Raw genomic sequence first — 21,860 nt, 5'->3', positions numbered from 1 at the left:
TGCCTACCGTCCCTGTCCTATTGTGTTTTTTTTAATTTTTCTTATATGTATCCATGTATTCATAACTATGTTTTTACTTATACCTATTATCTTGTAAGCAATTGACAAAAATAAATAAATAAATAAATTTTTAAAAAAATATCATCCAAACACTTCTCATACCTATTCTATGATGAAAGATAAGAAGTCAGTGGAGATGTAATAGCATTTATATCTAACTAATAGGTAAAGCTTTCCTGCCCAGTTGTATCCAACTCTAGAACAGGATGTTCTTAGCTGAGGAAGACAGTGTTGTCTGAAGACAGTTCTGTGGTCATGTGGCCAGCATAATTATAGCTTTTACCTTCCCATTGAAGTGGTACCTATTTATCTACTCACATTTGCATGCTTTCCAGGTGGGCAGGAGCTGAAGCAAATAACAAGAGCTCACTCCATTGTGCAGAGCTCAGGTTTCAAACCTGGGCTGCCAGTTTTCCAGTTGACTAACTCAGCATCTTCAACTGCTGAGTCATTGTGTCTCAATAGACAAGCTAAAATCACAGCAAGTGCTCAACAAGCTGACCTTGACTAATCTCTGAACGGTTAAGCAAGTTCACACCTGATGAATCCTTGGACCAAAGATTGCCAAGAAATAACACAGCTGTGGACTAAAATTGGAAGTGGAAGAAGAGAACATGCTGGAGGAAAGCAGTGGCAAGACATATGTTATCCACCAGAGAACAATAAAAAACACATTGCCCAAACTTGCAGTGATAAATTGGTATCTGTAGAAATAAAAAGCCAATTTATTGCAAAGCCACCAGGGTTTCTTTTTTAGGTTATACTGAACAGATGTATGTTTAAACTTTAAATTAACATTTTACTTGGCAAATGAAAATATCTCTGTAATGGCACCATTTTTAAAAGTCTTAAATACAGTATTTCAGTTCTATCAGCACACTGAATCAGACAGCTCCAATAAACAGGTAAGAACTAGGAAAGATAAAAAACAGTTATATGTAGATTGTGAATATTCTCCTACATCAGGGCTGACAAACTGGCGGCCCACGGGCTGGATGCATCACGGGCTGGCCCCTCCCCTGCCTGGTTTAGCGAAGGGGGGAAAAGTCCCGATACATCATGTGACGACACCATGACGATGCAAGTTTGACGCCGTGCAATGCGAGTTTGACCCCTATCCTACACAATCTGTTTTCTGTTGCTACAGACAATGTGAACTGCATAAAATGAATCTGTGCCTATTGCTTATTTCCAAGAATATTACTACTAATCTTCAAATTAATTACACAAGGAGCCATTAAATGTTATTTGGAGTATCCTGAATGTTCCAGATACAAGTAGTTCTCGACATATGACTACAATTGAGCCCAACATTTCTGTTGCAAAGCAAGACAGTTGTTAAGTGAGTTTTGCCCCATGTTATGGCCTCTTTGCCATAGTTAAGTGAATCATGCAGTTGTTAAATGAATTAGACTTCCTTCATTGACTTTGCTTGTAGGAAGCTAGCTGGGAAGGTTACAAAGGTTGACCACATGACCCCAGACATAAATGTCATAAATTTCATAAATACATGCCAGTTATCAAACATCCAAATTTTGATCTGATGACCCATACTGCAACTGTCATAAGTACAAAAACAGTCATTTTTTCAGTACCATTGTAACTTCAAATGCTCACTAAATGAATAGTTATGTTGTGGTTAGCCGGCAGCAGGTGCAGACAGCTGAGGAGAGCAAGGACTCAGATGAGGGGCCAGGACCATTAGGGAGTGGACTGCTGCCTTCAGAGATTGTGGGGGCTGCAGCAGTGATAAGGAGGTTCCCGAGGAGCCTGTGCCAAGTGTGCATGTGCACAGGATTGCTCGTAGGAAAGAGCAGCTACAACAGTATGGGCAACTCGGGAGTAAGGCTGCAAGGTAATGGCACCCTCCTTCAAGAAGATAAAAGCCAGCTGTGAAACGGAAGTTTTTTGCAGAAGTCAAAGATGTTTTGAAACTCCAGCCTCGTGGACATTCCAGTATTCTTAGCTTGTATTTGAAGATTCTTGTATTTTATTTCTTTCTCTGTTATCTTTTGGCAAGTCTCTCACAGTTTGGCAAGGCTTGTGCTTATCACAGCTAATTATTTTGCAGAAGCATTAAAAGGTTTCTGTTTCCTTTGGATTGTGTTTGATTTGTTGGAAAAGGGTGTGGGTCAGAACAGGTTGTAAGTCAAGGACGCCCCATATATAATTTACCTATTTAGAAAATACTTTATTAATAATAGTTTCAATTTTATTTATGGAATTATATTTAGTTTGATCCATTTATTTTGCTATTTCTTACTCTCTTAAATGGGAATGTTCAAAATTGTTTCTTGAAGGGAATATTCAATATTGTTTCTTGAAAGCAACAAGTATTTGTTTTTCTTATACTTTTTAAATTTGCTTCATACCAGAGCCCTGCCTTAATCTGGAGTCTAACCTCTGAGGCCACTCCTCACATCTGGAATTTTGAGATCATACTATGGGCACCCTTACAAAACAGGTGTGGCCAATCAGGTATTGGAACAAGGCCAACACTGGTAAGTAGGTTAAAAAAAATTAAACATACTTTCTTAAGAATAAACCCTAATGTGTAACTTAGTTGAGAGCTGTGGTGTAGTACAAAGTGTTTCTCAACCTTGGCAGTTTGAAGATAGCGTGGACTTCAACTCCCAGAATTCTATGCTGGCTGGAGAATTCTGGGAGTTGAAGTCCACATATCTTTAAGCTGTCAAGGTTGAAAAACACTGATGTAGTTTATAAAGAGTTGGACTGACACTGGGGAAATCTAGGTTACTTCAGCCACAGGAAGCTCATTGGGTAACTTTGGCCTAACCTCACAAGCTTTTTGTTGTGGAATAATATGGAAGAGCAAACTGCCAGATGCAAACTGCTCTAAGCTCTTGGTTTAAAGATGGGTGATAACTCTAACAAATAAATAAATCACAATACCTCCAATGAAGCAGTTCATATCTAATTGGAAATACATTAAATCAAGGTAGCAAATCACCTTTTTGTTAAAAATAAAATAAACTTCTTGCCTAAAAGAGCAGTTTTGTCACTCTTTTTTGTTATTTTTTTTTAAAAGGAAGACAGTATCAACTCAAATTTATTTAAATACTTAGCCATCTTTTTTATTTATGACTCTTACAGAGTATTTGGCTCTTTACATTTTTGCTCTCTCTGATAAATTAATTACTTTTTTACCCTTTAAAACAGCACAGAACAAGCTGTACTGATTCAAAAAACATGTGGAAATCCAACTTGAAACAAACTAACTTAAATCTCAATTACCTTCCTCTACACTTTAGAGTCTAAAGCCTAGTTCTTACTGAGTAAAACAGAGAGAGAGAAAATACACAGCTGAATATTCTTCACCTACCTGGATAAAATAATAGTTATAGACAGTCTAAGATTTCCTTAGAAAAGTTCTCCCTTAGTTACTTATGACTATGGCTAACTTTCTTTTTTTCCCTTTATTGGCTTGTTCCTCTCTCTTTGGCAGCAATAAGTTCTCTTACTACAACCACATTCTTATTGGTTAATCAAAGCATAACTGCTAGAATAGACACAGCTGGAAAACACTATGAGGCTACAGAAAAGAATGGCTTGGTGGCCCAACCTTAGCCATGCTTATTCAAAATAAGTTTCACTTCCAAAAAAGCAGTTTCCTTTTGTAATTTTTTTTGGGGGGCGACAAGACAAAGAACTGAAATATACTCAATGGCTAAGTTCACACCTTGATTTAATCAAGGTTGATTAAAGAAACAACTTAGTGGGATGTGTGAATCTAGCTTTTATGGCTTGGTTCTACAAGTATGGGTGGGTGTCCCTTCAACTTAGCTGACTCCTTGCAATTGCCTGGATAAGTTCCTCAGTTTTCTTAACAAGATTTCAGAAGTTGCTTGCCATTACCTGCTTCCTAGGGCTGAAAGAGAGCGACAGGCCCAAGATCACCCAGGTGGCTTTGTGCTTAAGGCAGGACTTGAACTGATGATCTCCAGCTTTTGAGCTTTAATCACTGTGCTAAATTGACTCTCCAATCAATGAAGGTGACTTTAAAAAGTGTGGCTTATTTTACGGCTTTGAAATTTGCTTTCATCTCACCTAGATGCGAGCAAAGACCTACCTTTTGGTAAACCTCTAGGTATTATCCAGATTATCTCATGTAAGAGGTGCAAGCTCAAAACCTATGCTGAAATGATAATGATTGCATCTGTTTTCTGGAAATATTAACCTATAACTGTAATGCAAATCAAGCTGCTTTCCTAGTTAACTGGTACAGTACTTGGATATTTGTTTTCTGTCCACCCCTCTAAAAATGCATAAAGAGTTGATTTTTATTTTTGTTAATGCTTTACAGCTGAAAGTAACCAAATAACCTTCAGGGGAAAGTAAACTTTTTTTTCCCCTACAAGCATTCTTACCCGGTTGGAGGTGATTTAGTCCAAGGAACATCTGTTTGACTCCTTTCCCATCATCATTTGTTCTCAGGGCTCCCACTATGTATATCGGCCTCTAGCCTGTTTATTCAATTGCCTGCCTGGGTTTTTTTCCCCCCACTTACAGAGTAAAATCAACCAGACTTCAGCTAAATGTCTTGCAGGCAACTGATGTCTTTGATGTTGTCTAGGTTTTATAATGAAAGTGGAAATCCATGTATAATTATGGATGTGTTTGAAATAGGTCCCACACTGGTGTGCAATGGAAATTATGCTTTGGCTATTTTGAAGTTGCTAGTTGCTTTTATACCTTGGTTGCTGTTTATTTTATATGGTTTGTATGTTTTCTTAATATTTGTATGTTTTCACATTGTATTTGTTTTGCTTTTAACTGTTGTACGCCACCCAGAGTCATGTGTTTGATATGGAAGGAAGGAAGGAAGGGAAGGAGGGAGGGAGGGATATTCACAAGGGGATGTCAAAATGGCAGCCATGATCACACAATCAAAGCCCTGTCCCTTTTTAATGTGTGCTGCATGATGGTACCCAACATTTTTACTCTTTTGAATCTCCCTTAAGATGCTCATGTGTGCATATTTAAGAGATACTTTTAGAGACCTTCCTTATCCATCTGAACTAATTTAAAGGTGACACAATCTTTTCAATTGTATTTCTTTCCTTACTGTAGCTGCTTCTCCCAGAACATATGCTGTTTTTTTTTTTTATCTTAGGTCCAGATAAAAATACTTTAATTTACCCAGGACTGTGTTCTAGGTCAGTTATGCTAAACCAAGTGTGGTTTGCTTGACTTTGGCTTAATATGTTAAACAAGCACAGCCATTAAGATTTATAAATCATGATTTAATACTCAGTATATTACATAAATACCACTGTTTATTTAATAAACTGTCCAAACAATGCAGGGCTTAACTGGAACTGGCTGTTATAGTATTGCAAATCCCTCATGTAATTTTTGGAATGGATTTCACTTATACCTGTGTAGAGTAGACTTGTAAACCAGTCTGAGTCTCATACCTGAAGGGCAAAAATCCATGAACAACAACTGCATCCATCAGTCAGTCAGTCAAGCCTCCTTTGCATGTAGATTTACTTTTGCTTGTGTTCATTCACTGATGATATTTCCACATAATAACAATAGCATTTAAGACTTATATACCATTTTACAGCACCCTCTGAGCCAGGGGTGTCAACCTCAAGGCACAGGGGCCAGATCCAGCCCATGGGGTGCTTACATCTGGCCTGCAGAGCCGTCCTGGAAACAGCAAAGAACCAGCCCACTGTGCCTGTGCGAGCAAAAACAGAGCCCGAGAGGGCCATGCGCGCCCCTCCTGAGCTCTGCTTTCTCTGGCAGAGGATTTCAGGAAGCCTTCACAGCCAAAAATGGAGCTTGCAAGCCCCCCCAAACTCCTTTTTCTCTGGCAGAGGATTGCAGGAGGCCATCTCAGCCAAAAATGGAGCTCGGGAGTCAGTTTTCACTGGCAGAGTGCTTGGGCCACCACAGGCACCTCCAACACACTGTGATGTCATGCTGGCCACGCCCCCCTGGCCACGCCCCCCTGCCCCCCCCATGAGGTCAAACACAAGCCTGATGCGGCCCTCAATGAAATAGAGTTTGAAACCCCTGCTCTAAACGGTTTACAGATATATCACCAAATTGCCTCCGACAATCTGGGTCCTCATTTTACTGACATCAGAAGGATGGAAAGCTGATTCAACCTTGAGGCGGTGAGACTCAAACTGCTGGCAGTTGGCAGTCAGCAGAATTAGCCTTTAACATAATTCTCATGTCAGTATATTAGTCCCATATATCATTACATACTAATCTTTAAAACACAAACACACTGCAGTCAGTCTTGCACATACAACCCAAAATATCTAAGCCAGAGAAACAGAAGCTAAAAAGAGGTCTGTGGCATGTAAAGCTTACACCAACATCCGGCTTTGGGTGCTGCTAAATCCGGCGAAGGAGCAACTCCTGGTGATTCTTCTCCCATCAGCAGGGGAGGCAAAGGTTAGTTTCACTGACATGATTTGTGATTAATTAGATGCTGGCTCTAGAAATTAAACAAACAAAAATAAATGCGTCAAACGATTAGGCAGGAAATGGAAAAAACATTGAACTCTGTTTGCAGAATTAAGGTATCTGAAAACCTGAAGCCTGACATTCAGTTGGATTCTTGGTTCATTAGACCAGTTATTGCTTTTCAAGCTTTCAGAAAGGATCTTCCCAGGATTTTTATATATACCGCATACTGTAAATTGAATGAATGAATGAATGAATGAATGAATGAATGAATGAATGAATGAATGAAATGTTCTTTGGATGGAAAATGCAAAGGACTGCAAAGCATTTATTCCACTACGGAATTAAGGTGATGAATCATTATATGATCACATTCTTTTATTTTTGGTCACAGACATTTTTTTCCAATTCACCATCACATTGCTGCATTTTCCAAATGGAAAAAGAAAAAAGGACTTGCTTTAATTCTGACTGCTGTGGAATATTTGAACACACATTTCAGGTTCTAAAAGGGATGTTTTGTATTAAGCCACAGACTAGAAGTTGTCGGAGCTTCATCACTGGAAGCTTTCAAGAAGAGACTGGACTGCCATCTGTCAGAAATAGTGTAGGGTCTGCTTGGCAGGGGGTTGGACTAGGTGACCTACAAGGTCCCTTTCAACTCTGTTAATCTGTATCTGTATTATTCTGCAAACTGGTAAAAAAAACTCTTTAGAAAATTCAGCACATCAGATTGAATCCATAGCAATACAGAGCCATTATCTCTTTCACCATAGTTGGCTAAAAAGGTTACAGCAGACCAGATCCTCACCGTATGCCACACTGTAAATTGGAGTATACGTTTCCTTAATGAAAAACTTCAGTGATGTACCAAAGCTACACTCCAGAAAATAGTGGTTGATACCAAGCAAGATTAATTTCCATGTCATATTTAATTATAATTAATGCAGCTATTTCCCATCATAGACTTTGAAAGGTCATGTTAAACATTCACATTGAGAAACCTATTTTAAGTTTTCTGAGTACAGCGATCTGGTTGATGACACCATGACATCACACCAAGACATGACCAATAAAAAATCCATCATTCAAGTCATCAGCATGATGTCACAATGCCCTTTGCCCTCCCTTATCCCCAATGCAGACACTGTATATTTAGGGGCTGTTCCATTGCTTCCATGGGGCAGACCCTTGGCCTGCCAAAAGCCATTGTTTGCAAATGGCAGGTACACCCCATACATGGCAGCGACCAATCAAGCAACATTATGCTTTGGTAGGATGCATTGCGTAGACTCAGGTTTGCAGTACTTCTCTACATCATGATTGCTTACAGAACCATCTATACTATACATATGTATATATGGCGGACATCAACATGGCCTTCTCATAATCCCATCAATATTTTCCCCATTGCCACCACTTTTGGAAAAAGATGTTTAGTTTTTCAGGTGCTCTGAACTCTGAATTTCCTAACAGAACAATTAATCTGTGGAATGGCTTGCCTCCAGAAATGGCGGGTGCTCCATCATTGGAGGGTTTTTTTAAAGAAGAGGCTGGACAGTCACTTGCCTGAAATGAAATAGTTTTTCCTGCTTGAGCAAGGAGTTGGATTAGAAGACCTCCAAGATCCCTTCCAACTCTGTTGTTCTAAATGAGACACATTGAGATTTTTGGTTTAAAGAACAGGAAGTATCAATATTAATACACCCCCTTCAGAAATAGCTATCCCATCCCTTTGTGATATTTGTAGGCATGATATGGTCATTAAAAAGAGGCCTGCAGAAACATTTTGCCAAAAATTGGAGCATGGTTTGATTCATGCATTTATCCTACTTTCAGGCTTCAACTGCCTTTAGGAAGGGGGAAAAGGCTGCCTGTTAAATACATAGTCTGAAACAATAACTTTCCTCTAGGACAAATGACACATTTAAATAGCCTTTATTTTATCAATGGGCTACATTAGATTCAGCCTTTTGCAAGCTCTAATTGCATTTCCTTATTCTGCTTAAAGGAACACTCAGTTACTATAAAGAGAAATGTAATGAATCCAACAATCATGGGTTAGGAATAGAATGTACTATTTATTACATTTTACACACACATATCCCTCTTCCCTCTGCCTGTTTATTATTATAACTCCTCATGGGAGAAAAGCAACACTTCATGCTAACCTATTCCTTCTTAAATTCTGATTAATTGAATAAATGAAAACAGTCTGGAATCATCCAATGCACTACTTGATAAACAGCAGCAGTATGCAATACTATGACTAAAATAGTTTTATTGAAATTTACTACTATTACCAAACCATAAACCATAGTTTGCAGACCACATTGCTTGTATTCACATAGCACTGCAAGTCAAAACAAAGAAAGCCACATTACAGAGTTTGTAAATCATGGTGAGTCAAATTAGAAAATACTAGACAATAACAGTTTGGCTGAATGCAAATACTGCACTGTAAGCCTGTAGTACTGTATGTGGTGGGCATCCAATTGCAATTCTTCTGGAATTCAAATATAGCTGGACCAGCTAGACTTTAAGTCAAGTGAATATAGCAGGTATATGCGTGAAGGAAGCTTTTATTTGTTTCTCTTTATCCCAAGTCTTTGGATAAATCAAATAGATATAGAGAAACTTTTTTAAATTTTCTGTATAACCATCCAGCTCACTGTCTTGTCTAGTCTTGACCCACAAAAGACCCCAGGCAGAGGTATTTCCTATATATTCATTCATTCATTCATTCATTCATTCATTCATTCATTCATTCCCACCTTCAAGTCAACATTAACTCCTGGCACCTGTCTGGACAAGTCCCTGCAGTATTTTGGCAAGGATTTTTGGAAGTGGTTTGCCATTGCCTCCCTTCCAGGAAGGGACTGAGAGAGAGGGACTGGGCCAAGGACACCCAGTTGGCTTGTTAAGGTGGACTAGAACAGTGGCCACTAACCAGTGGGCCAGGGACCACCAGTGGTCCATGAGAAAATTTTGGTGGTCCACAGAGAAATGTCTCCCACCCCCCAAAGCAATTAATCCAGACTGCATGGGAACACAAGGCTGCACCGCCGACATGGCCTGCCCACCCACTGGCCCCCACCCTTTGGACGAGCACAAACCTTACCTTGAGTAGAGCCACGCAAGCTGGAACTGGAAGGTAAGACTAACGGCAGGGGAAGGAAATCCGCCCCAGAGTGGCTTGCTGACATTGGTGGGAAAGTCAGTCCCATATTCCAGAGCTGCAGTAGTCACAAGACTGGCCCTTTGGTCATCCCAGAGCAGCTCCTCCAGTCCATGGTAGGCTGGTGCACCCGGGTGGAGGAGCAGCTTCTCCGGGATGACCAAAGGGCCAGTCCTGTGACTACTGCAGCTCTGGAATGTGGGACCGACTTTCCCACCAATGTCAGCAAGCCACTGTCAGTCAAAATTCATATTAGTGGTCTGCGGGATTTAAAATTATGAGTTTGGTGGTCCCTGAGGTCCAAAAGGTTGGTGACCCCTGGACTGAAACTCAGAGTCTTCTGCTTTCTAGCTTGGTGCCTTAACCACTACACCAAACTGGCTCTTCATTCATTCCTGATCCTTCAAACAAGAGATGCTGGAGATTATACTTGGATTCTCCCAAAGCACATGCTCCATCCTAGTGTTGCAGCTCACCCCTCCAAACTAAGCCATGTTGTGAGAATAATTGAGCCAACATACAAATACAAATCTTGCCCTGGCACTCAGTTGTTTTTCTTGTAACAACACATAGCAGTCATCTGTTGCTATTAGATTGCAAACACTCATATCTGTCCTAGGCTAAGGTCCAGTTCTGAGCAAACATTCAACCATTGCACACTAGAATATCTTGCATAACAGATGCGTCTGTCACAATCAATGGTCCAGTTTTCAAGGGAAGAAAAAGATGAAGTCAGCCTATTCATTTCCCTCCATCACCATCTACACTGCCTGGCAGTTCTTTGAATAGTTCAGTACCAAGATCCACTCAAACTAGCACGGACAGGACTCTTGTTTATTTTTCTCAAAGACGGTTCAATTTAGCTTCATCATGCTAGGTCCAAGGTCTTGAGTACTTGAGAGAGTTTTAACTTTCAATTGAAAAGACTGGCTCTTGATTCCCATTCTGATCATGCTGCCACCCCCAGAGTGCTAAATTCCCTTTGGCTTCCTTTCCTGCTTCCCATTATCACTCAATCCTTTGTGTTTCTTGGGGGAATTCAGGTCCCTGGTGCTGCATGCGGCATTGAATGGAGGTCACAGGTCGACCACCTCACAAGATGCAGATGGCCAATAAATCTGAACAGTGGACAGAAAGCAGTTGAAAATCTTGCCACGCCTGCAATTACAAGCAAGCTGATGAAATGCAAAACCCCAGGTTTTAAATATTTCCCTTTTTAAAATAAAAAAATATAAATAGTCCTGAAGATAACATCGACCAAGCCAGCTGGTCTAAATTATCTAATTTGGAATAAAGCCTCAGTTGTATAAAGCCATTTCACTAAATTCCATGTAAAAGGCAACATACAGATTATTTTTCTTACAGCAGTTCAGAGCAAAGCATAGATTAATTTGCTATTATGTGAGATTAGTGTGTGTAAGTGCAAGAGAAAGAGAGAGACTAATGCAAAAAGTCCAATTCGGACCCAATCCCACTTTCATTGAAATCTTCTCTTTGAAATTAGAATACTAGTTCTTTTGACATTCATTCTTAAATTAATGTCTTGGAGAAAGGTGACAGGAATGTTTATCAAATGTGTAGATGACATAGCATTTGGATAGCAAATAACTCAGAAGTCTGAAATGAAATTCAAAAGAAGCTTGAGAAGTTAGAGAAATAGCCTGAAAGTAAAAAAAATGAAATGCAAGAGAAATGCATGCAAAGTTCTTCTCTTACATAACAAAAAAATCAAATATTTATGTACAGCATAAGGGATACCTGGGGTAGGAGTTAGTTCTTGGATGAACAGATAGAGATTCATTTGAGGGGTCCTTGGCGCTCTCTGAGCTTGGTTATTTTCTTGCAGATGTTTCATTACCCAAACTAGGTAACATCATCAGTGCTAATGCTAGAGATTTCATTCACCAGTGCTATTGATTCATTTCCTTATTACCAAGAAATATACTGCTTGCCAGTTTTTCAGAAAGCTGGAAGACAATCCCAAAATCTTTAGACAAGAAGAAATAGCTTCCAAAATGAAAGTAATTTCTGGAATTCTTATGACCCCCATCCCATCTCTCCTAATAGATCTTCCCAAAGAAGCTATGTGAAAATTTTGATTGGAAAAGATTAACTTTCAGGTTGGACAGGTTCCCAAATGCTGCCCAGCTTGATACCTGTCTTGGTAATGGTTTACATGGAAATGATTTTGGAAAAGTGGTTGATTGCAAATTCATTCCAGCCAACAGTGCAGCTGCAAAAAAAAAAAAAAAAAAGGCAGATAGAAATGTAGGATGCACCAACAAAATTAAATTTCCAGCTCATGAGAAATAATACCACCCTTTAAAAAAGAGAAATTAGAATAGGTTCAAGAGTAATTGGTGGATTAGAAACTCAGGCTTATGAAGATAAATTCCTGGGTATGTTTAGCTTTCTGGAAAATAAGGGGAAGGGTATACTAGCATTCTTCAAATACTTGAGAAAATGTCATATAGAAGGTTAAGAGCTCTTCCTTCTCATTCCAGAATGCAGGGCCCAGACTAATGGACTTAATTTACAGGACATTCCCCTGATTTTTGTTTTTTAGGGGAAACAAAATTATTTGCAACAGTAAAAACAGTTTGATATTAGCTAGAGAAATGGTGGATGGAAAGTAATTTAACTTAATTACCAAAAGTTAAAGGGTATCTTTCATTTAAACAGGGAGTTTGATTTGATGAGCTAAATGCCTTCTTCCAATGCTATGATTCACTTCCTTCTGTATCTCCTTCAGCAATAAATAGAGATTAAAAAAAATACTGGTAGACTAGGGATGACCAACTGTTTTTTGTTTGTTTGTTTTGCAGCTAGGGCATGAATAGCCCGAATGTGTTTTGGAAGCATGACTGATGATGCCATTTTATCCCCAGAATTGAGAGGACTGCAATTTTGAAATGGGTGCCTTCAGCCATCTCCATCTCTAACAGCCCTCAACCAACCAAAACAAATACACTAAAGATTCTAACATGCCTTAACAATAGTAAGGATTATTTTAGCACAATACTGGAAAAATGAAGATATACCGCAAGATGAAGAATTACTACCAACATGCCTTCAATCAAGGACCTGCATACTGCACGAGTCAAAAAGAGGGCTGTGAAAATATTTACAGACCCCTCACATCCTGGACATAAACTGTTTCAACTTCTTCCCTCAAAACGACGCTATAGAGCACCGCACACCAGAACAACTAGACACAAGGACAGTTTTTCCCTGAACGCCATCACTCAGCTAAACAAATAATTCCCTCAACACTGTTCAACTATTTACAAAGTCTACACTGCTATTACTATTAATCTTCTCACCAGTCCTTATCACCCATCCCCTCTCACTTGTGACTGTATGACTGGAACTTTGTCGCTTGTATCCTTACGATTTATATTGACTGTTTCCTAGTATGATGTGATTGCTTATTGTACCCTATGACTATTATTAAGTGTTGTACCTGATGTTTCTTGACGAATGTATCTTTTCTTTTATGTACACTGAAAGCATTTGCACCAAGACAAATTCTTTGTGTGTCCTATCACACTTGGCCAATAAAGAATTCTATTCTATTATTCTATTCTATTCTATTCTATTCTATTCTATTCTATTCTATTCTATTCTATTCTATAAGAAATAGGCAAGAAGTTATTAGATTGCAGAAATGGATAGATTGACATTGGAAATTAAGCAGAAAGAGGATGTAGAATATTATCAATCATGGAATCTATTTTACCAATGGTTGGTGGTAAAGGGGGTGGAGATTAAGAATGTAAATGGTATTGTTAAGCAAACTAAATACACGATGTTTAAATAAAGCACTAAGCATTGTATTTAATAGAAAATCAATAGTTAAAAAAACCCCATAAGGCAGAGGTGTCAAACTCATGCCCACAGGCCAGATGCATCATGCATCTGGTTTAGCAAAGGGGGGGGGAGTCATGGTACGTCACGTGACAATGCTGTGACGATGTGAGTTTGATACCCCTGCTCTAGGGCCAGCATATCTGAAGAGTCCTTAAAGCTGGAAAAAAAAATTGATGGACACATGAAATGAACAGATTTGTCTGTCTCTGATGCTGACAGTTGGTGCAGGGAACAATTGTATGTTCTTTGTTCTCTCATGAAAAGCAACCTTGGACAGCTGCAGATGTAATTAAAAGATGGACAACAGGAAAGTCCATCCAATTCTGTCCCAAGGGGACATGCCTCCAATCAAAATTGTTTCCCTTAGCTGGTTTAGGGGGTCAGAAGTGACAGCGTTGGCTTATTTAGTCTTTGGCTGTATTGTTCAAAGGGAAGAGAATGACTCTTTCATTTCTTTCCAAATGTACTAGCGCTGTTTTGATGCACGTGTGACTCTTCTACTCATCTGATACAGTTCTGCCTTTTTTTGGTACCACAATGGGATGGCAGAAGGACCAGAAAGGGCAAAGCAACATAAAGAGTGGGCAAAGAGCCAATAACTGCTTCAGAACAATTCGATTCTGTAATAGCTTCATACCTCAGAGTATCAACCTTGCTAACTCTCAAGACTCTTTTTTCCCCCACTATGTATTCAAAATGGACTGTGATTTAATCCATATTGGGATGTGGGGTGTGCGTGTGTGTGTGTGTGTATGTAGCATATGTATATATCATATGTATGTGTATATATTTATTTTCTTTTGAGAGCAGGCATCAGAGTTTCATTTTTAAAGTGTTCTACTGTGTTCACAGAAAAAGTGATGATAAAGGTTACCTTATCTCAGCTTGGCAGCTTGAAGGTGTGTGGATTTCCACTCCCAGGATTCTGTAAAATTCTGGGAGTTGAAGTCCACACATTGTCAGGATGCCAAGGGTGAGAAAAGCTGTTCCCCAGGCTGCTTTTCATTTCATTGTAAGTGAAAAAGAAATGAAACCTTTTACATAGCATGCATATAAGGTAGGTGTGTGTGTGTGTGTGTGTGTGTGTACTCAAAGCAAATTTGTTTGGCAAAAATAATGAAAACATTGCAAGGATGTGCATAGTTCAGCATGATCTACGTGGAAGATTAGCGTGAGGGACTGACAGCCCATCCATCTGAGCCAGCACCAGGACATTTCCCCAAGGCCCTGCGAATCCTCTTGATGCAACATGGTGGGAGGGGGAAGAAACATTCCATTATTGCAATCATTACAGCTGAAGTAAACAAACCACATAATGGGGAGGGGAAGGAGGGGACAACTGCTTGCGTAACAAGCAATTAAAATAAGACACGGGACAAGACTTGGCCTTGTGGTTTTTGCCCCCAGGACTGCAGATGGGGTGAACTGGCAAATATTTGCATGAGCAACATTAAGAAAATGGCCATGGTGGGAGTTCTGCTTCTATAAACATGCAGAGGAAGAGGAGGGCACTGTCCTCTTGAAAATGCCCAAACATTCTCAGAAGTGCGGGATAAAATCCTCCGTCCAGCTTGTGGGGAGAGAGATCGGAGAGGACCATTTCTAGGCATTTCTTCAGGGAAGGAGAAATTCTCCAGTGATGTTTCAAGAGGATGACTTCCTGACTGGCAATATCAACATGTCTAGTGAAAAAAAAGTCCCTAGAAATAATTCTGCTCCCGTGGGAATACAAACTGCAGCACGGAATGTCAAGATGACTGTAGTTTGCTGGAGAGATTATGAAAACATAATCTGGGGAAACAGGACGCATTCCTTAGCTGCTTTATAATCGAACAAAGATGACACTCTACCCATGAGAATCACTGTCCTCTTCTCCACTGAATGAATTTCTCAATCAACTTGTTTTCGCCACCCCTCCTAATACTCCCAAAAAATTATTATAGGTCCAGCAGAGCAAGCATACTTGTGAACTTCTGTTTGTTTTATTTCCTCACCATCTTTAAAGTGGTTCCCCATAAGGATCCCAAGTGTCAACTCAGGTAGATTGGTTTCATGGGGTACTTCATGCAAGCATTGTTTCCAAAAACTGGCAAAACCTGTTTGATCAGAACAAGGGAGGGAAAAAATATGTGTAATCTCACATCACTTTTGATGGTTTTAGACAGGTAGTGGCTGATTCACCCATTGCACAAAGCCATAGTTTAGCTCAGTCATGGTTTATTGAACAAGCTATAATATCCTGCCTGACTCATTGCACCCAACCCTGCTTTATGATTCCTAATGGCTGGGTTCATACACCACTACTTAATAATCTACAGTAGGACCTCTCAGAGCATTCCCAAATTTTATTCCACACACCACTGGTAGACTAACCTATGCATGGAGAGATCACTGAATAAAAATACAATCCCGTGTATCAAGTATCATGTGCCATGTTGCATTGTTATTAGTAGGGTAATTTGTTTCGGAAGCATCCTTGTGTAGTACTGAGTTTTTCACTTGACAACTTTGTGCATTGATACTCTATGCAAATTCAGCCATTAAGACGTGAGAATCCAAAGATATTTTGACAAATTTGGAAGGAAGGGAAGGGAAAGGAAGGGAAAGGAAGGGAAGGGAGGAAGGGAGGAAGGGAGGGAGGGAGGGAGGGAGGGAGGAAGGGAGGGAGGAAGGAAGGAAGGAAGGAAGGAAGGAAGGAAGGAAGGAAGGAAGGAAGGAAGGAAGGAAGGAAGGAAGGAAGGAAACCTCTTACTTTCAGTTTGGCACTTTGTCTTGAAAATAGCCTTGGGAATTATCCTTAAAAAGAAACAATTTGTAGTTAATCCAAAAAAGCATGGGTCAGAGACTAATTTCAGTAGCAAATGAAAATTAATACTGCAGCACATAACTTCATGAAATTTCATACAACACTTCAGAGAGGGGAAGTATGGAAAATTAAGAATCTGTTGCATCAGGCAAAGGAGGATCCAGTCCAGCATTATATTTCTTCTTTCCTATGAACCAGATTTGAAGAACATTGTAAATAAAACCTTCTCTTGCATGTTTTAGGAACTGAAAATCCTAAACCTATGGTACAGGTAGTATGCCTATTTGTTATTGATTTCCTCGTTCCCCGCCACAATCTCTTTGTCTAATCCCCTTTTATTGTTAACAAATTCTACACTTTAACAGCATCGTGGAAAGAAGGAAGGCTTTAAATACTGTGCTTATTGGTAGTTCTCAAATTATAACCACAAATGGGACCAGAATTTCTGTTGCTAAGCAAGGCAGTTGTTACCTGATTTTATTATTATTATTTGCCAGGTTGTTAAACAACTCATTTCCTTGTTGGAAGCTTGTAAAAAGGTTGCAGATGACCCCATGAATTTGCAACCATCATAAATACATACCAGTTGCCAAAGCACTCAAATTTTGATCACATGTCCATGGGGATACTGCAACAAAAGACAAAGATAATAACAAATGTTTCTTCCAACATAGAAATAACAAGAAAAAAATAAAGGAAACAGTCAGTCCACTAAAGAGAGAAGACGGCAAGGAAGTAACAGGCAACAGAGAGAAAACAGAATTGCTTAACTCATTCTTTGCATTGGTCTTCATGCAGAAAGAAACTATAGCTCAACCCACCAAAAACATAACTGTAAAAGACAGACCAGAAATAAAAGTTAAAATAAGCAAAAAAAAAAATAGTAAGAGAACACCTGTCTGATTTTGATGAACACAATCACCAGGGCCTGATGGATTATATCCCAGAGTTTTAAAGGAGCTGCCAGAGGTCATCTCAGAATCACTGCACCATATCTTTCAAAAATCCTGAAGCACCTGGGAACTACCAGAGGACTGGAAAAGAGCTGATGTGGTTCCCATCTTCAAAAAAGGAAAAAAAACAGACCCAGGAAACTATAGACCAATCAGCCTATCATCAATATCTGGGAGGGTACTGGAAAAGATAATAAAAAAACAGATCTGCCAACATCTAGAAACAAGTAAAGTAATAACTAGCAGTCAGCACGGGTTTATTAAAAACAGATCATGCCAAACCAATCTTATTTCATTCTTCAACACAGTGACTAAATTAGTAGACCAGCGAAATACTGTGGACATAATATATTTAGATTTCAGCAAGGCATTCGACAAAGTAGACCACAACCTACTTCTTAGTAAGCTAGAAAAAAGTGGAATAGATAGCACCACCACTAGATGGACTCGCAACTGGCTGACAAACCATACTCAAGGAGTAGTCCTTAATGGGTTTACTTCTACATGGAGGTAAAAGTAAGCAGTGGGATTCCACAAGGTTTTATCTTAGGTCCAGTACTTTTCAATATCTTCATTAGCAATTTAGATGAGGGAATAGAAGGGGAACTTACCAAATTTGCAGATGATACTAAGCTGGCAGGAACAGCTAACACTCAAGAAGATAGGCTCAAGATCCAGATGGATCTTGACAGATTAGAACACTGGGCTGTATCTAACAAAAGGAAATTCAATGTAGAGAAAAGTAAAGTCCTACACTGAAGCAAGAAAAACCAAAAGTACACATATAGACTTGGTGAAATCAGGTTCAACAGCAGTAACTGTGAGAGGGATCTTGGAGTCTTAGTGGACAACCACCTAAATATGAGCCAGCAGCATGTAGCGGCAGCCAAAAAAGCTAACAGAGGGATACAATCAAGATCAAGTGAGGTACTAATACCACTCTATAAAACCTTAGTAAGACCATACCTACAACCAATGGAACAGCATGCCCTCAGAAGTTGTGGGAGTGTTATAACTTGAGACTTTCAAGAAAAGATTGGACAGCTATTTGTCAGAAATGATGCAAGGTCTCCCGCTTGGGCGGGGTTTTGGACTAGATGACCTACAAGGTCCCTTCCAACTCTGATTATTTGTTAATCTGTTAAATGACTGTTATAATGGTACTGTTTCCATTATAACTTGGACGGTCATTAAGTGAATCAATGTAAATCAAAGACTACCTATATCTGGTGGCCTGCAGAACCTTTCAATCATGGTATAATGATCTGTGTACTGTATATACTGTCGGAAAAAATTCAGAATCACTTATAGGTTAGTATACAAATAGAAAACTGGGAGCCTATTTTTTTACTGTCTAACATGAGTGCTTTCTATCAGTAATGCCATAAGAAGAAAGTGGTAACTTAAAGCTGTAATCATTTTATCTCCTCTCCTCCTGCCCCCAATGTATTTGCAGAGGAAAGATAAGAAATATCTACTTATGTATGACAAATATGATAATCATACATTAACTGGTTCACTATGGCCAATGCTCCCATTTTAAAATATAAAAATTCCCATACGTTGTAGAATTCTTCCCTTGCCACTTCTTCCTTGCCCTGTTCCATTAGTGCTAGCCCACACAAAAATTAAGCTAATGCAGAGGAGCTGTGCATTTAATCCTTAACATCCAACCCCGGAGCTACTTTTGGCAATATGTACACACTCTATTGAATGGAGCATGTTTTGATTCAGGCTTACGCAGTGGTGACGGGGTGGGATCTGATTTCCCTTCTTCAAACTGATGCAGAAACATGTGATACCTGCTCCCAATTAAATCAGAATCTGGCTTCTATTCAAAAGCATTTCCCTCTCAAAGACCTGCAAGCATGTATGGCTGCCTGAAATGTACTTGCAGAGTTAGGCTGGATATGCTAAATCTGAGCATCAAAAACATTTATCACCTCTGGCTTAATTAAGGCCCCAATTGGGGATCAAGCAATAGCCATAGAGAGGTATTTGGGGCAAGTATCGACCCCACTTCAGCATCTTTTCAAGGCATCACGTGGAAACTGTGCCAGATGTTGCTATCTACCACTTATTTTCCCCACACTACCCCAGCACAAATTTTCTCAACCTTGGCTACTAGAAGCTGTATGGACTTTTAATTCCCAAAATTCCACAGCCAGCCATGAGGCATGCCATGCAAGCTAAGGAATTCTGGGCATTGAAATCCACACATCTTCAAGTGACCAAGGTTGGAAAACTCTTATCCCAATGAAAATTTTACAACTGGGTACAATCAATAAGTAACATGTGTGGCTACTACACGTATTTTCCAAAATAGTTCTCCTGGTGATATCACCCCAATAAAACAAAATGTTAAAAAGTTATATTTAGGTAGTTACTTACCAAGCATATTTAAATCATATTGACGTAAGCAAAATACTTTTGAGCACCCCTAATGTTTGGAAATTGAAAGTTGAAAATTTTAACATGTCCTAGACAGGAGCAAATAGCACTGTTTTGCAAATGCAGAATGCAAAGTATATCAGTGGAACAAATTTCCTGGAACTTTTTTAAATCCCTTCAGAGAATGGATAAACAAAGTTTTCAAACCATCTGTCTACACATGGCCATGGACAATGTCCATTTTAGCTGTTTTGGCATGTGGCTCTTCACTGAATTGGAGGAGATAATTCATATCTGAACCAAGCACAGGACAAGATTAGAAGACAAGCCGCACTGATTGAAATGGACTTAAAATCACAGGGAGGAAGATGCAGAGTTTTTTTCCTCCCTCTAGGGATAGCAAAGGTACACAATAAAACACATGCGCATCTCATTTTATAGCCTGTCCTACAAAGAAAATCTGGGCACAGGGATAGAATCTCTGGCAGTGCACTTCAGAACACCTTCTGGGATCAATTTAATGTGCTACCCAAACTTGGAAACAGAAGAGCCAATGTGGCGGACTAGCTAGAATAAGACTCTTGGATCAGTTACTGGACTGAAAAGGCACACGTTCAAAAGCACTCTGAACCCGAAGCACATTGGCTACAGCCAGATAAAATGTATTATCTGCATACTGTATTATCTAACCTTCCTTGCAGGTTTGATGTCAGATTATAATCAGGGTGGGCGAGAATCCCATGACTCACTTTCAGCTACCAATAAAAGGGAATATTGGTAACACAGGGTTGAAATGAGAGGTCTTTGGTACTCTCTGAATTTGGTTGTTTTCTTGCAGACATTTTATTACCCAAGCAAGGTAACATCATCTGTGCTCTGATGCAGCACTGGTGCTGTTCCCTAGCTGCAGGACTGATGATGGAACCCAGTTTGGGTAATGAAACATCTGCAAGAAAACAACCAAGCTCAGAGAGCATCAAGGCCCTTCACTTTGAGCTTCTTAAACATGTATATAAATAAGATAAACAACATTTTTTTTTAAAAAAAAGAGATTGCCTAATAATGCAAGGGTACTATTATTCACTCTGCCCATAGTTTTGGAACCATTTTTGGTGACAGCTGGCATTGAAATATTTTTAAATAATAATTAATATTAGTTTGGAGCAAGTATCACCATAATTGGTGTGCAAGTGTCTCAAGTTTAATATGGTGATGGCTCAGTGGTAAGAATGCAGTACTGGAGGTTAACTCTGTAGACTGTCCACAGTTCGATCCTGACCAGCGCAAGAGTGACTCAGCCTTCTATCCTTCCAAGGTCAGTAAAATGAGGACCTAGATTGTTGGGACAATATACTGACTCCATAAAACATTTAGAGGGGGCTGTGAACCACTGAGAAGTGGTATATAAGTCTAAGTGCTATTGCTATTGCTAATACTGATAAAGATTGGCTTCACTGGTTTCCAACATCCATTCATTCCATCAACCAGTAAAAATGCCATCCTGCAAACTCAGGATCAGTGGTCTTCAATTTTCAGGGACTCAGGAGATATGTGGAATTTTGAGATCATCTTACAGATACTCTCAGAAAATATCTACAGGGAAGGGCTGCCTAATTATAAATATTCATATGTTAAAAGTCAAAGTGCTGGCCATCAATCACCCACAATTTCATTTTCTAAGAATGCTTTTGTTTGGTATTTTGCTTTGTAGCACACCAACTACTCAAGCACTTTTTAAATAAAATAATCTTTTAAAAATTAATTTAGAACAGCAATTTTGAAATGAACTAAAGTACAAGTCAGCATACCTACGGTCACTGATAAGTAGTTGAGCACTGATGTCGTATTACACGCCCCACATTAAAACAGTGTTTTTCAAATGTAACAACTTTAAGATGTGTGGACTTCAACTCCCAGAATCCCCCAGTCAGCTTGCCTGCTGGAGAATTCTTGGAGTTGAAGTCCACACATCTTAAAGTTGCCAAGGTTGAGAAACATTGCTTTATAGCATGCAGGTCAAGACAACAGATGTCACATTAGAACACCCTTGACCTACCCTACTTATTTCACTTATCCTTGCTCTGTCCTTGAACAGTAGGAAAGATCAGCTTGATCCTCCATGATCTTTACTACACCTGCTCAGTTGGGTTGTTTT

At 39.4% G+C, this 21,860-nt stretch overlaps 1 protein-coding gene across 3 annotated transcripts in view; it reads right to left on the bottom strand.

The window, feature by feature from the left end:
* Nucleotides 1-21,860, bottom strand: part of RIPOR3 (RIPOR family member 3) — a 123,886-nt gene that overhangs the window by 65,537 nt on the left and 36,489 nt on the right. For 2 of the 3 annotated variants that reach the window (XR_015748443.1, XM_026664976.2), the window contains exon 2: nucleotides 6,412-6,538. Coding sequence is in view for 2 of the 3 variants with exons in the window: in XM_026664976.2 (XP_026520761.1) it covers nucleotides 6,412-6,512 (101 nt within the window). In the remaining variant the exon portion in view is untranslated. Of the gene's footprint in view, nucleotides 1-6,411; nucleotides 6,539-15,549; nucleotides 15,603-21,860 lie in introns of those variants that run through there. The other variant, XM_087959287.1, reaches the window with a different exon arrangement.

This window comes from Notechis scutatus, chromosome 3 (genome assembly GCF_049901735.1).
Source record: "Notechis scutatus isolate UNSWTSFEM ecotype Mainland chromosome 3, rNotScu1.2, whole genome shotgun sequence".
Classification (NCBI taxonomy): domain Eukaryota; kingdom Metazoa; phylum Chordata; class Lepidosauria; order Squamata; family Elapidae; genus Notechis; species Notechis scutatus.
The sequence above is the reverse complement of the archived record's forward strand: the minus strand, read 5'-3'. Positions and strand labels throughout refer to the sequence as shown.